The sequence below is a fragment of the Aphelocoma coerulescens genome, chromosome 24 (assembly GCF_041296385.1).
Source record: "Aphelocoma coerulescens isolate FSJ_1873_10779 chromosome 24, UR_Acoe_1.0, whole genome shotgun sequence".
Taxonomy (NCBI): domain Eukaryota; kingdom Metazoa; phylum Chordata; class Aves; order Passeriformes; family Corvidae; genus Aphelocoma; species Aphelocoma coerulescens.
Window position 1 is genome coordinate 6,952,333 of NC_091037.1, and position 15,839 is coordinate 6,968,171.

At 42.6% G+C, this 15,839-nt stretch overlaps 1 protein-coding gene across 6 annotated transcripts in view; it reads right to left on the reverse strand.

Moving 5' to 3' along the window:
• APLP2 (amyloid beta precursor like protein 2) overlaps positions 1-1,439 on the reverse strand; it is a 47,907-nt gene extending 46,468 nt beyond the window's left edge. For 4 of the 6 annotated variants that reach the window (XM_068994811.1, XM_068994809.1, XM_068994808.1 and 1 more), the window contains exon 1: positions 1,328-1,439. In XM_068994811.1, the coding sequence (XP_068850912.1) occupies positions 1,328-1,408 (81 nt within the window). In that variant the 5' untranslated portion in view covers positions 1,409-1,439. The remainder of the gene's footprint in view (positions 1-1,327) is intronic. The other 2 variants (XM_068994812.1, XM_068994810.1) reach the window with 1 other exon arrangement.
• Between the last annotated feature and the right edge of the window lie 14,400 nt (positions 1,440-15,839).

Genomic DNA, 15,839 nt, shown 5'->3' on the forward strand with positions numbered 1-15,839 from the left:
AAACAGGTGCAAGAGATTGGATGTAGCACCAGCAGCCAGGACAGTCCCCTGCCACCAAGGCAATGCCAAGGAATCTGATCTGGGCATTAGCTCCATGCCCTCAGAGCAGCTCCACCATCCTTCCTGCAAGGTAACCGATGCATAAGTTGTTCCACAAATGGTTATCAACCATGTTCCATTGATTTACAGAAATTTAACAGAAGGATTGGTACAAAGTATGTGGAATACTATTCCTCAACAGCAACCAAACAAGCAAAAATCATGGACTAACCAATTCCATATAACACATTAAAAATATCCAAGAACTACATTTACTGCCAGTTAGGAATTACCACCAGCTTAGAGCTTTATGCATCACACTGAGGTAGATGTTCTGCTTAACCAAGCTTATTAAAATTTACTGTAAACTCTCAAATCAAACCATTCATAAGCAGCCACAAGCCTGTTCTTTATCCAGCCCTAAATAACCCAGAACCTTCACAAGAGAGATGCAGCTGTTTTGCATTTCGAAACAACATTCAGGCGTAGATTATTAAACTCTATTTACATGCCATGTCTGAAGCTCAGCACGTACTTTGCTCCTTGTTTTGCTGCTTCCCTCTAATAAGACAGGTTATAGTGTCGAGTCTTTAGACCCGCAAGATTTTCTCCTACCCATCTTGTTGTTTGGAGAGCTAGATTACACTGACCTTTTGGATTTAGGATAAAGCTGGAATTTCCTCTGTCCAGTTACTTTCATATATGCAAACACAGTACATATTTCGTGTATACAAAAGTAATATATACTCGCATATGTGCGCATATACATATATATATATATACACACACAGACCCCTATGGGCATTTAAGCCATTTCTAGATGAAATGCACAGCCTTTACATTCGGCTGAAGCATCCTCCCCGAAAGCCAAGGTACCAGTTCCAACCCAAGATTTATTTTGGATCCATCAGCAACCAAGTAGATTCGTTTAACCGAGATTTTTATCTAGGGAATTGCCCTCTAACAGTCTTCTAAGCTTCTGGACCCCTCTGAAGCTGGCCGCTCCTGCTCCCGTGCCAAGAATGCCGAGGTCACGTCCCCAAAAACACAGCCCCAAGCATCCCGGTGAGACGGAGCTCCCGTCCAGGTGCGCGGCCTGAGGGTTGCGGCTTTCCCGAAAACACGTTTAAAACACGAACTCACCACCCCGGGAAGGTCTCGGCGAGGCTGGACAAGCTCCAGGTGGTTCCACACCAGCCGAGACAACCCGAACCCCGCTTACCTCCCACCTGCGCATCGGGTACCCCCGGGGAAGCCCCCGCCGCCCGCCCCCGCACCCCCCACACACCTCGATGTATCCGGCGAGCGCGGCCGCGGGCCCGAGGAGCGCCAGGAGCAGCAGAAGCGCAGAGCCCATGGCCACCGCCATCAGCCGCCGCCGCCCGAGCGCAACTGCGGCCGCAACGCCCCCGCGGGGACCCGCCTCGCCAGGCCACGCCCCCCGCCGAGACTGACAGCCCCGCGCGCCAATCGGAGGGCGGCGTGTAGCCGCGCCCCCGCGCCGCTCTCAGCCAATGGGACGAGGCGCACGGTGGGTGGGGCCGCCCCCCGGCGGGAAATGGCTGCCGGGGCTGACGGGAGCCGTGAGGGGGCAAAGGCCGGGCCGGGGTGTGGGCGCTCTTTGTCACCTCTGTCACCCCCGGCTGCTACAGAATCGCCCCCCGGTGAAACTCCGCATAGCGGGGACCTGAAACGACCATGGGCTGTATGGCCGTCTGTGGGCTAAACGCTTCACCACACCACTGCGGTGAGCAGGAACGCTCTGGGGTAATAAAAGCCAAATGAGACGTTTTCCTCGTCTAAAATGTTTCCCACTCAAAGAAAACATCTCTACATCTATCCCTGGTTTCTCAAAGCCCTTGACCCATGTGCAAGCAGCAAGTTCCCGGCTGTGCGGGTTTCGCAATATTACTCAACACGTGTCCTTTTTTATTTTCTTTTTTCTTAAAATACAGCTATTGAATGAAAAGAATGATAATCATTGATGACTTCATCCTGCTGCCAACACCGGGTGCTCGCCAGGCACTACCTGGAAGAGAAGACATCACATGTGCTGCCACACATGCTGCTCTGTAAACACAGCACAGCTCTCCATAAACTTTAAACAACATGCATGTATTTAATTAAATATTTAATTAAACAACAGACACATCACCATCACCACCTCCAGTTTGTGTTTCTTGTCAACCAGAGCACAGCAGCAGTTCCTTCGAGGGCAGATGTTCTGCCACTCTTGGTGCTGCTATTTCAGGACACATTTCTGGCTTTAAAACCAGGTTTTTGCGTCAAATTTGCATTGAGGGTGTTTAAATTTCACCATGTTACTTAAAAATTTTAAATAATTAGAATTTTAAAATAAGCAAACCCTTCAGGAAGAAAGCAGATTTACCACGTGCAGTTGCTGATACCACAGACCTTCCACATCTGTGCAGAGCATTTATTAGCCCCTTTTTAGTACTTTCCTTGGTTTTTCCAATGGAAAAGTACTTGCATCAGTTCAGGGATGAGAAATGCCCACCTTGAAGATGCAACCACTAAAGATGCCACTGGTTTCAAGAACATGAGATCTTTTAAAATACCAATATATTTTAGACTTCTTGGATTTTTTTTTAAGCACTGACATGCAGTGAACCCATTGGCATTAAGTTAGAAAAGCAGTATCATGGAATCACAGAATGGTTTGGGTTGGAAAAGCTCACATCATTCCATGCCACTGCCCTAGGCAGGGACACCTTCCACCAGGCAAGGATAGAATATCCTATAGATACCATGTATTTGCTTTCATATTTGTGTCAAGATATGTGAGGTGCTTAAATGGGATGGGAAAAGATCTTAGTACAAAATGTCACAGTTATAAAACATTTCCATTCTAAACTTCCATATTCTTTACTGGCTCTTACAAGTGCTATTTTCTGAAATAGGAACATTGCTGAAATGTTGCAGATGGGGTAAAGCTGTATGATAGATCAATAAGCAGCCCAGCTTTAATTAAAATTGCTGACTGGTCCACTGGTCACTTATTATAGTCTCTTTCTTACACTATTTGAAAACCTTAAATCTCTTTTACTGCAGTCCTCTGACATATATAATTTTCTTTTTAGCCTGGCCAAGTTCAGTTGAAAAATGGAGTAACAAGTTGCTTTTGAAAACTGACACATTTTAATGTAAGTATTTTATTGTGCAACATGAATGCATGAGTAAATAACAAGACATTCTGAGTTAGGCTCTTCCCTTTACTTAAAAAGGAGGGATTTTTCTTCCTCCCCAGTCCAAAATGTGCAAGTTCTTTATAAATCTTTGGGGATGGGCTTTCATTGGAGGTTGAATTTATATAGTATTTAAAGTGCTACATAAATTAATTTACTTTTATATTTACGTAGTGCATGGTAAGTATTAATTTATGTTCACAGCACTGACTCCAACAGTGTTATCCTTGTTTTTCTGAAAACTTGCAATCAGGTGACTCTTGGGGAAGTCTCTCAGATAAGCACGAGGTACAGCTCAGCTGCGTTCTCTCCTGCTACCAGTCCTGCACTGCAGATACACCAGGGTGTAAGGGCTGAAGTTCTGCAGCAACACTGCAACACAGGATATTCCTCTTCAAGAGCAAGGCCATCAGTGCTCAGCTCACTACCTAAAAAGCAAGTGAGAAATCAAACTTTGAAGAATAACACATTTCCCTTCATACAGAGATCAGTCCTCCCAGGACAAAAAGTCCCCAGAAAAAAAGGTTTAATCTCCCAGATCTTGGTCATTCCTTGGTGATTATCAGGGGCTCTACATGCAACTAAGTTCATATGACTGCAGGGTGGCAGGGAGAGAGTTTGAGATCAGAGTCTCCAGCAAGATGCAAATAGAATTCCATCAGTTGGAAAAAAACCAAAGGCTTTCAGCATGGAAAGGCTTTGGGGATGGCTGTTGTCAGGTGCCTACTGCCTACACAGGAGCAGCAGGTCACTGCAGGCATGGTGACACTCACGATGGCCGTGGTTAATTCAGTGTACAGCTCAGTTTTAGGTGAGCACTAGTACTTGTCTGTTGCCTGTGACAACAGCACCAGTTTGAATCAATGCTGCAAGGCTGCAGCATTTCCTAGGACACCTCTCCTGCTGTTAACCCTGTTAGGGAGGTGACAGCTTACATTTACTTCCAAGGATCCCATTTTACCCAACTTCTGGAGCTTTTAGTGCCCTTTTCCAGGACATCTGTGCTACTGAAGCACTGAGAATCTCATCCTCACCTTCAGCTGCCACTGTTTATGCTGTAAGAAATGTTTCAAGTGAACATCTCTGCCCTTATCACTTGCAAGACCGTGATTGTGTAAACAGAAAGCACATATTTATGATTGCAAAAATGTGCTCTGAAAGAGTAATATTAGATAGATAATATTATCTATTATTACTATTAAATAGTAATAATAGATAGATAAAAGCAGCAAACAGAAGTCATCAAGGTATGCATGTGGTACCATCAAAATCTCCGGGAGCAGCAACTTCAGCAAACTGATGCATTGAGATCCTGCCCTTACCTGGAGAATGAGTTCAGAGAAGTGAGGAAATCTTTGACTATTCCCACCACTCTCTTAAACTCCTGAAATTAGAGCCTAAAATTAGTCTAGCCAGTGAATTGTAATCCTATACAGCTAAACTTGACTGAAGTTTAAATAGGGGACCACATCATTCATACTAGTTCTGTGGGACAGCTAGAGCTTGCATAGGTAGAGTTGAGTCAGGCTGGGTTTTAGGAGGTAGAATGCAAACTGAAATTAGAAACAGCTACAGAATGTTGTGGGATTAAGTAATGAATTCCCTATTGCTTATTATTGGAGTATCATAGTCATACTCCAATATTATTACTGCTGAACACAATTCAGCAATATAAGAAATACTAAGCAGTGCTTCTAGGAAAAATATAGTGCACAACTTGCACAAATGATGTCCAACTAACTGCCCCAACTCATCTGGAGACATCCTGCCCTTTGGACAAGACCTCTACCTGTCACCAAGGCTCTGTAAGGGGCAGAAAGCAATGCAAAACTGTTATTAGCCAACTCAAACTTGATCCAACATCGAGCTACTTAAGTGCCTGTGGGAAATAATATTTCTCCAGACCCATAAATAACATCAGAAGGTTGCCAACCTGGTCTGGAAATGGACATCTGTATTTGGCTGCAGCACTTCTGTGTGGAAGTCCAGGGTTCCTGCAGCCTTGCAGCTTAGCCTTCTGTCTGTGACTCAAAATGACAACACACTGGGGACAAGACATAAGAAATCCAGCAGCAGTGAGATGAAGGAAACTGCTGAAGAAACTGGGCTTAAGATATACAGTGAGAACTAAAATGCTCCACAGAAAGAGGGTGACAAAAAATGCAGAAGCCTTGAGAGGCAGACAGGAGCTTAAAAACAAAAAGGTGATTTCTAGCAGAATACAGTGAAGTTTAGAAGACTGAAAGGATGGAGCAAAACTAAGAACAGATGCATTGCAAGTGGGGCCACACCATAAAAACGGGGTAAAAGGAACAACTGCAGATGTGAGGAAAAGCAGCCCAGGAATCTGTGAAAAGGAAGTGATAGTGGTGGACAGCAAGCCTTTCTGTTTCTGCTCAGAGACATCTTTAAAAGGGATTGGTAGGGAAGGGAGAAAATCTACCCTTCATTATACCAATAAGCCCTTAACTCTTGATGGCTGTTTTCCCACTGCTCTGGTGCATGCCTGAGACAGTGCCACTCCTCTAGCTTCCACTGAGGTGTTTGAAGTGGGCAGACCTGCACAGCAGCTTGTGCCATGTTCATCTCAAACAGCACAATCCTTGCCTACAGCATGTAACAGACTGTTAAGGAAACAAGCCTGGCATTAAAACTCCTGTAACTGAAAACTTCAAAATAACCCTTCTGTCAGGTTTGGAGATATTACAGCTTCGATGAAGCACCAGCAGAGAAAGGTGCAATTGCACTGGAAAATGGAAAATGCATCAATCCAGAATATTTAAGGGTAGCACAAGAGAGTGGCTGCTAAAGAAAGCTGCTTCTCCTTCAACACTCGGCATATGAATCTCAGCATCCAGAAAATGTGCTATATCTATGATCTCCTTTTATTTCTAGATGGGGGGCAAAACCAATGGTGAACTTAACTGGAAAATTTGTTTTTCTGAAGACTATCCAAGGCAAAAGCAACATCTGAGAGACACAAGGAATCCATTTTGGAATAGAGTTGCACATATGTAGGATTCACTTCCCAGGAAAATAAATTACATCTGATATATAATTCAGTAATGAGTAATGAGCCCACACTCAGACTGAGGATCCCAAATGCAAATATAACAGCCTAACCACCTTTTTAGCTAATACACAAACTGGGAATTTTGCTGTTCATTTTCTCTCTCCAGATGGATCTGAGGCTTTGAGCACTGGCAGGATCTCAAGGCAGAGCCTGATGCTTCTCCAAGGAAGTAAACACAAGTATTGAACCTGACACAGGGAACTCAAAAGACTGAGGGTCTAGAGGTCTACAGGTAAAGACATAGTGAAGACACGGTGGGGAGAGGGGAAAGAGAGGCTGCTTTGCAGAAAATATTTAGTGAACTCTCATCCATTTGCTCTGTGAGACATATCTTCCTGCAATGGCATCCTGTCTTCTTTATCTCTTCTAGTCCACCTGTGAAGACTGAAGTGACATTTAATCTCTGAAGATGGCAGAATCAGTTGTTTGTGTATCAAGGCAATCAAACCATTCCAACTTAAATAAGCTGAGCCCCACAGCTGTGATAGAGAAGCCATCTGAAAGCTTAAAGAGAAGAAGCCCACAATTGAAAAGAATCCACCAACAACTGACATTGTCTCATTATGGTGCTGAGATTTCTCCTGTTGTCCTTGGATGTTTCTTCTCTTGCCCCTCCTCTGCTTGCCTGTCTCATTCTCTTTTCAGCAGTGTGAAAGGTTCATTTTATAGAGGTCTTTTATAAAAGATGAAAATTCAAATATGTTATAATTAGCTGCAGTTCCACATAAGTCAGTATTATTGCAGCTTTTACATTAGATCCTAATTTGTCCCACAAATGTGTGTGTCAAATATTACAGTAGAATGATTAACGACATCAGACATAATGGAAGGATTAAGCATTGATGCAGGAGACTTGCTTGACAGGAACAATTTTAACTTCTTTTCACTCATAATTTATTTTTGCCTCTACTGTAAAAGAAACCTGGAATTGAAAATAAAAATGGCTTGTGTTACTGGCAAGCAAAAGAAGAGATCTGATTCACTATTTAATTCTTCATTCAGTATTCATTGGTAGATTAAAAGCCAAATCATCTTAACAAATGGCACAGCAGTGAACAACATGGAATATAAAAACTTCAGGACTTGTCCTGCTGAATAAATGTGGAATCATTTGCAGCTTTGAAGATAAGTGTAATTCAACAGCAAAAAATTGATCCCTCCCTCCACAATCAGGTCTGATTCAGCACCTCTTCCATCAGGCATCATGGAATTGCCTGTGCTAACAAGCTGTTTCATGGCACACCTAAGTCACCTTTTATTTCACCCCCAATCACTTGTTTGAGCAGTTACTCAGTTTGCAAGAACAGGGTGTGTGAGGAAGGAACTTATGACACGGGAACAGGCAATAAGGAATTTAAAATGTCCAGGAGACACATCCTGTCTGATGAGTTACTGGGAACTGTAGTTTTCCACCAGCTGCACGGTACCTTTAAGTGCCTTTTTCTCTGTTGTACTTAAAAGCAGAGTAACTCCAGAAATCCCCTCCTTGCTCTAATTTGGTATCAGCACAGAAGGCTGCAGTTTGCATCATTCTATTTAAACAAATATTAAGACATTTCCTGTTACAATCATCACTGGGGCCTCACAGCTCCCAAACACCCAGTCATCCTTCTTATTTCAACACAAGAATAGAGACTTTAGGTGCTGGAAATGCACACCTGGAGGCACAGGACCTGCAGCTTTGCCCTCTGGCACTATCACCAGACCCAACCTCAGGAAGGCTCTCTAGGGTCTTGTCTGAGTAGCAGCCTGGTCTTCAACTGAGAGTCGTGGGGAAATCAGTGGGATACTGGAATTCCCAGGCATAGACATTCATATTTGCAGACCTTGCTCTACAAGTTTTTTATTTCAGTGCCCCAAATACACCCAGGGCTCTACAGCACTATTGACTTACTAACTCATTCAAGAGAGAGGCTTCATTTTGTGTTCCAGGGTTTTTATAACCTTTGACACAGAGTTCTTTGAAGGGCCACAAGGAAGTGAGATGTAGCAGTGCTTTGGCAGCTTTTAAACTCCTAAGGCAGCAAGAAGGTTGGGTACAGGTTCTCTTGGCAATAAGAAATAAAGTAAAACATGTATTTGAAGTCAGTGTCAGTTGAATAAAGGCAAAGAGCAGGACACAGCTGAAAGGAACTAGGACATGGGAGTAGAAGCTGAATCCCAGTGTCTCCAAGGGAAGGAGGGGACCACCTACAACTTCCACACCAAACCTGTGGCCTGAGGGGGAGAACAGCCTCTCTCTGAATCACATTTCCTCAGAAGATGAGTCAGCTCCAGAGAGATCTTTAACAAAACCCCTGTCCTGTAACTTTCCAATAGTTTTTACCCATGTCTTGCAAAGGGCTGAATTTGAAGTTGCTCCTTTTATTTTACCATATTCCCTCATGGGAAGAGAGAAGAGCCTGTGTCTTTTGCCATTGCAGCTTGCCAAGGCTTGAAGATCTCTTTTCTCCCCCAACATTAAGGACATTTTGCCCCACAATAATGAAAAACACCATTTTGCAGGAGAGCTTCACACTGATATCAGAGTATTCAACGTTTTTGGAAGCAAATTACAAGGCTTCCTCCAGCTCTAGGCTTTCCTGCCTTGTCCCAGTCACTTGGTTGACTCCCCAAGGTCTCCACCAAGATGTAGCTCATTGGCTAAGTTATAGAAAAGGAGTCTTAAGTAGAGCACTCTATTGAGGCTTGAGTTTTCCCTTTTAAATGCAAATGGCTGGTAGTTAATTCCCTTTTGGGATTTAAGAGCTGAATTTAAAAAGGGAAATGATGATACAAAAATATACTTCAGAAAGCATTGCATTGTGAGTAATGAATCCTTCGCTACATGAATGCAGATTCTTGGGGTCAGAAGACATCTTCATTTATCTGCATTTTAATAGTTTCCCTCAAAACTGCTTTTGGCTAAGTTTTTCCTCAACATACTACCTGGTACACTCTCAGTGGACAACAACAAGGGCAAAATTTGACCAGGTTTTCTATTTTTTAAAATCTCATGGATCAGCATATTTAAACATCAATATTCTACTGGTTATGATAAATAACACCCTCATTTCTGTTAAAAAGTCTAACGAGACCTTTTCCATACTTCCTGAAAATACAGCTGGATGACAGACCCATTTGCCAGCTCCTTGTTGACTGGGAAGGCTAAAAAGCACCTAAAAAACGTAGCTGCTTAGCAAAGGTGTTAAATCAATATTCACTTACCAATTGCAAAAGGACTGTCTTCCATCTCCCTTTCTTTTTCATAACTACCATTTTACTTCGGCGGGGGAATAAGCATATATTATGATGTCCATAGATCAATTGATGCTTAAACACATATACACACAGATACACCCCTGCAACCTTCCACAGAGCTGGGGATGCAAGTGCTCTAATCTGCATTTAAAATTCAGAGTGCTCCACTCCTTGCATGATCAGGCCTTAAGTAACTCAACCAGATTCCTTGTATTTGTTCTGTCTTCTGGAAAATATATCTTTACATAACCCTTCAAAAGAATCACTTCTATGCACACAGGCACTAGCACAGACACATACACCAGTTTTCATAAACCTTATCCCAGCAAAGGATGGAACTGCACGAGATGGAAACTACAGATCACAACGGGGAACTGCAAAGTTCCTGGTCTATGGTTAGAAGGGCCTAAACCTAGGATCTAGTTGATAAACTAGAAATTATTAGTATTTGGATACACTTCCTTTGGCACATGGGTGCAGAGCTGTGGCCGGGGAGCACACGTGGGGGGCAAAAGGGAAGCAGTCCCCAAGCTAGGTGTTCCCCTGGCCAACACCACGTGCTGATCCAGCATCAGCTGGATCAGCCAGCAAAAGCACATAGGTAGATCTCTTGGCAGGGTCAGTAATTAAGTATCCATACCACCTCAAAACCTAAAAATCAATGACTTACACAAGCCTTATTTCAAGCTTTCCCTCTGTCTGTACAAGAATATATCAAATAGTCAAACTTTTCCTTTTTGCCCTTCTTTTGTTTCCATGTTTTTCTGCACATTGCAAACTGTCCAAGTTCTCCAGGCTCTGCTCTTTTTTTTTTTGGTTAGACTGACTTCAGTCAAACCCTAGATCTAAAATTCCCCAAACAATCAACAAAGAACTTATTTCAGTGTGTTAAATTTGAGAAGTCACAATAAGGGCTGTGGTATGATACTGTGATATCACTCGCAGAGGACTGTTACTTCATTGTGAATGGAAACAGGATCTGGCACAGGGCAGGAAATCATTTACCAAAGGAATAACTAAGAAGTACAGCAATGAAAAATACGATTCTAATGAGTTTATGGCTATGTAAGTTGTTGTTTTCATTGGGAAGATGTTTCTCTAAAGTCAGGGAAGGAAAAATATTGCATGTTATGTCTTTTTTCCACCTTCAACTCCAGTGTTTGCCAATAGCTTTTCAACAATTCCATGATTTGCCATTGAGTATTCCATGCTGAGAGAAACCAGCATTCTGTACAGCACAGGGCTCTTTCATTCCTTTTTATTTCATATTTCTGTTATCAACCAACATGTCAGCTGTGAAATAAAACCTGGTGAAAAACTTTGAAAGGAGAGAAATTCCCAGCAGGTGTCACAGAAATACTGAACTGACTTTTAGTGTTAATTACACCTTCTGTGTGGGTTCACAGTGTTGCAATGGCTCTATACTAAATGAAATAGTATTATTTTAAAATACTTTTTCTACACTAAAAGAAAAAGTGAACAGGTCAAAATAAAACTAGGTAAGTGATGGGGGGAAAAAAGGAAAACAGGCATCACCAGCACAATTCCTAAGAGTTCTGCAGGGAATTAGTGAGGAAAGAGCAGAGAAGGGGAGTCTGTGGAATTCAGAGCCAAGATGAATACAGGAAATCACAGAATCCCAGAATGGTTCAGATTGGAAGGGACCTCAAAGCCCTCTCATTCCACTCCTGCCATGGGCAGGGACACCCTCCACTGGACCAGGTTGCTCCAAGCCCCATCCATCATGGCCACAAACACTTCCAGGGATGGGGCAGCCACAGCTTCTCTGTGCATCTACAACCTTTTGAGGCTGAGGAGAAGCCCAAGGATGTGAAGCAGCTCATTCAACTTTTAAGGTTTTCTTGGGTGAAACAGAACTCGCCAGGGAGATGAATTCAGCCCTTATCAAGCTGATCCAAGTCATGAAAAATGACCTTGTCATCTTAGGCCTATTCCTGTCCTTTGCCTTCCTGAATACCTCAGCAACTATAAGAATAACTTTCAAGATAATCTTACCACAGTGGCAAAGACATTTCAGTGTAAAAATCACCTACTGAGGGGCTAGACTTGCAGCTAGCAAGTCTCTTGATTACAATTACTCCAAATTTGCTTTGGGAAATGCCATTGTTATTACCATGCTCCTCTATTATTCAGGCAAATTCACTAAGCAGCAGAATTTGGAAATCAGGGATCAAAGTCTGTGATCTTTTGATAAACCTGAAGAGTCCAGATCCTACCTGAGATCCCACTGGGATGTACTGGCTTTAGAGACAATCTTTCCAAGCAAACGGATTTTAGAGCCCTGGGAAATACCAGCTGTACTCTTAACAGCAAAACTCTGGAAACAAGTCTCCAAGGGGATCCCTGCAAAATGAAGGCAGAGCAAACCTGACATGATGCAGGACACATGAGCACTCTCAGCTGGAACTGCAGCAAACCTTTTATTGCTAACTGCAGCCTCATGCTCAGGCAAGCAAATCTGGAATTTTTCCACTGTGTGCAGGCTGGGGTTACAGGAGTTCAAAGCAACAGTTGAACAATTCCATAATAACAGAGAAATGCAAAGTCTCATCATAGCTTCACCGTGTAAATCTGCTGCTTTAAAAAAACACCTTTGTTTTTAGTCAGGCTGGCCAGGTGCCTGGGCACACCTGGAATACATAACATTTACATATCATATTTACAATACATAACATACCCAGGTGCACCTGGATAACATCACCTGAGCTTTGACAAGGAGGATTATTTCCCGGGGAAAAAGAAAAAATAGACTGACTCAAAATGACTAGGTTATGTTTTGTTCACTAAAAGATTTTGGAGGAGCAAATTTGTTATTTCTTCCCAGGCTACAGTATCTGCATCCTTCCTCCAGTGTCATTTCACCGAAGCACAGCAGAAGCCCTGCCAGCATTCCCTGCTCTGGGCAGCTCTGTGCTTTTGCCCTGAGTAGCACATTCTTAGGTTTTTCCTCTCTGTGTGACTACAGAAGCTTCTTATTTGTAGCCATCTGCACCAGGGCAGAGGCTGCAGCTTCAGTCCTAATGACTGTCTTCGATGATATCATTTGGTTTTTATCAGCTTCAGAGATAAGGCAGCATTAGCTCCCTGACAAATCCTGGCAGTTGCTCCATTTGATTCCTCCTGTTCTCCTAAACCAGCTGTTTTCAAAGGCATTCAGGTATCTGGCGATAGCGTGGGTGGAATACACTTACCTTCCAAGTCAGTTAAGTTGGAAAACATTCCTTCCTTTAAACTAATCACTTACTAAACAAACATCTCTCTTCTACCCAGACAACCACCCTCTTGAAGGACACATCCAACTGCAAAGAACGTGCTGTAAAAATACTTTGAATACAGCCCAAAGGACACCAGTCCCGGGTTCTGCTCAGACAGCTCTTGCTGCAGGGTCAGGACTCACACAGAAAACCCCAGTCCCCAATGTGGTAACAAGCAACACAACCCCACTCACATGCTATAAGGGGGGGTTCTTCCACTAAAAATCCCAGAATGCCATAAGAAAATGTCAGCAGTGTTTTTCTTTTCAAAGACCTAATTTTTAACACGTTATGACAAAAAGTTAAGGAAGGACTTAAGACCATGGTAAGTAAAAGCTTAAAATTCAGAAAAAACTCAACCACAAGTAATTCCTTTTTTTACACCAGTCCTATAAGCTATTAATAAATAGGGCAATAATACAGATATTAGATTTAAGACAGACACAGATTACACCTTTATGAAAAAAAAAAAAAAGCCATACTAAGTTTTCCAAGAACCCAGGGCTAAGCTGGGACTAAGTACTACCTTCAGGACCTGAATGACAGTACAGCACCAAGTTAGGCCTCCGAAGCCACTAATAAATCCTCCTGGTCCTGAGCAGCTTCACCCGGGACCACCCCCTCCCTCCCCCTGCCCCAAGCCCAGGAGTCCTATTTAAGCCGAGCTCAGGGCCCTCACTCCTTGTCTGAGTAATTCTAGAGGAATACTGGGCTTCAGCTTAGTATCAGTTGTAACTGGCTATGGATCTTGAATCTGGGCTAAGTAAGTTACTAATGGATTTTGTATGACTTTTATTACCAGCTTATATCGTGACATGTAAGTTCTATTCCAATTTTGGGCTTGGGTGTGCTTTGTCTTCTTGAATGTGCCTGCTGACCTGTAGTTTTGAGTACTCTCTGGATACCATCTCTAGATGAACCTTAGTTATCTTCTGCAGGTGCTGAAGGACGGAATAGAAACTGGTGAGTTTCCACAAGCTTGGAAATCCAGACTTTTAGATAAGAGCTAGAGATATCCAAGGGGATGTTTTTTGCCCTTAAAAATCAATCTGTTTCTAAAACTGCATCATCTATGATGAAATCTTCTCTGTAAAAGCTCTGTTGCCCCACTAGAGCAGAGGGGCTGGGTAGATAGCTGAGAATGAGGAATGTGTTGGACAAGAGGAGATGAAAGAAAGATGGTTTGTGTAGTCTGACAAAACAAACCTCAGGGAGGATGTGACTGCTGTCTATAAATACATCAGGCCAGTAAATACTTGGGCAAGGATAAAGACCCTACTTAAATGGCATAAAATAAGTAGAAATAAACTTTAGAAAAAAAACAAAAACAGCTTGTCTTCAGTCATGTTTTTAGTCTCTTGTTCAAAGCTGCAGGAATAAAATTCTCAGTTTCTCATCAGGGAAAGCCTGCTTGGGTTATACACTGAGGTGTCTGTGATAGAGAGGACTTGGTAGCTTGGAAATCCTCTGCCAGCTCCTACATCCATGAGAAGGTCAGACTTCTAATTTCTAACTTCTGAAGATGGAGGAAGGCTGACCATCTGACAGATAAGTATTTTTATCCTTATACATACTGAAAAAGGATACAGAGTTTTCCCAGCTAGAAGACTTACTTTTAGCTGTTCTATAAAAAGCCAAGATAGAGTATAGCTTTAGTATATGTACTAAATTGTCTTAAAATATGACTTTTTTTAAACAAAAATGTGGCTGCTGTCTAAACATCTACCATAAGTTATCACTGAATGTGTTTTTATGTTGCCTCTTTTATTCATCTACCAAATATATGCAGAAGCAGGAGGAAGAAAATTAGAAATCTTGTGTAATGCACTATAGGAATAATTTTAATTGAGACTATTAAACCTTTATTTAACTTCCTACTGAACTGAGAAATATCCCAAAGCATGGAGAGCTTCCTGAGTCATTCTGGCCTGCTTAATGGAAAGGAAACCCAAACAAACATCCTCTGTGTTTACTTTGCAGTTAATGCACAAATGATTTCTTACTAATGGCAATGCTTCTACACAAGCAGGGCTGGGCCATGGAGACACCTGAACTCCAGTGGGAAATCAGCCAGTGGTGTTGGGTGCTGGCAGTTCAGTGCTGTCAGGATCATGGTAGCTGAGATCCTTCCCAGAGAAGACATGTATGCACTAAACCAACAGTAATCCCAGCTAAAGAAGGAGCTGACCTGGATTTGAAGTTGAACTACATCTGTCCAGCACAGATTTCTGGGAAATGCTCCAAGAATGAGGAAGTCTGGCAATGGAGAGAAGAACTGGGCTGCACTGGAGTTCCTGTACTTGCCTAAACTGGGCTGACTGGAACCACAAGACTCTGCCTGCCGAAAGGCTGGGACTCCACAGGAGAGGCTGAGCACAAGAAGGAAAAATCCCTTTCTCACCCTGCAGAATCTTGCAGAGAGACAGTTTGCAGCAAAAGCTGAGAGATGCTGAACTCCCAGTTGATTTCTGTCTTTTTAAACTGTGGGATCTCAAGGCATCACAGGACCAGCAGCTGCCTTTATAAATCTTGTTCTGATGGAGTCAGGGAGATATTGGTGTGTGAGTGGCAAAGTATTTTCCCTGCAGGCATTTTGGCATCAGGATGCACTCTTCCTATCCCTACACACCAGCAGGGCTTTGCTAAATAGATTTCCAGTGAACTGAAAAGCTGCCCTTTCCTAAAACTTGCTGTATCTTTTACCAAATGGCCAGTGAAGATTAGGGGGCTGGGGGGTGATGCAAGTTGTTTCCTGGCTTATTTCTGTGCCTCTTTATTATTAAATATTGGGGGATAAATGCCACTTAGTTGGGGACAAATCAGGAAAAAAGAGCCAGTAGTGAATGTGTGAGGTAAAATGTCTCAGCTAATGGTATGATTTTAATTTAAAATAAAATTTAAAATTTTGAGTTGATGCAGATGCTATTACAACACCCTCAAACTTGTTTTAATCAGTTTTTTTCTTGCAGTTAAAGGAATTAATTCAGCATGTTAAAAAAAAGAAAC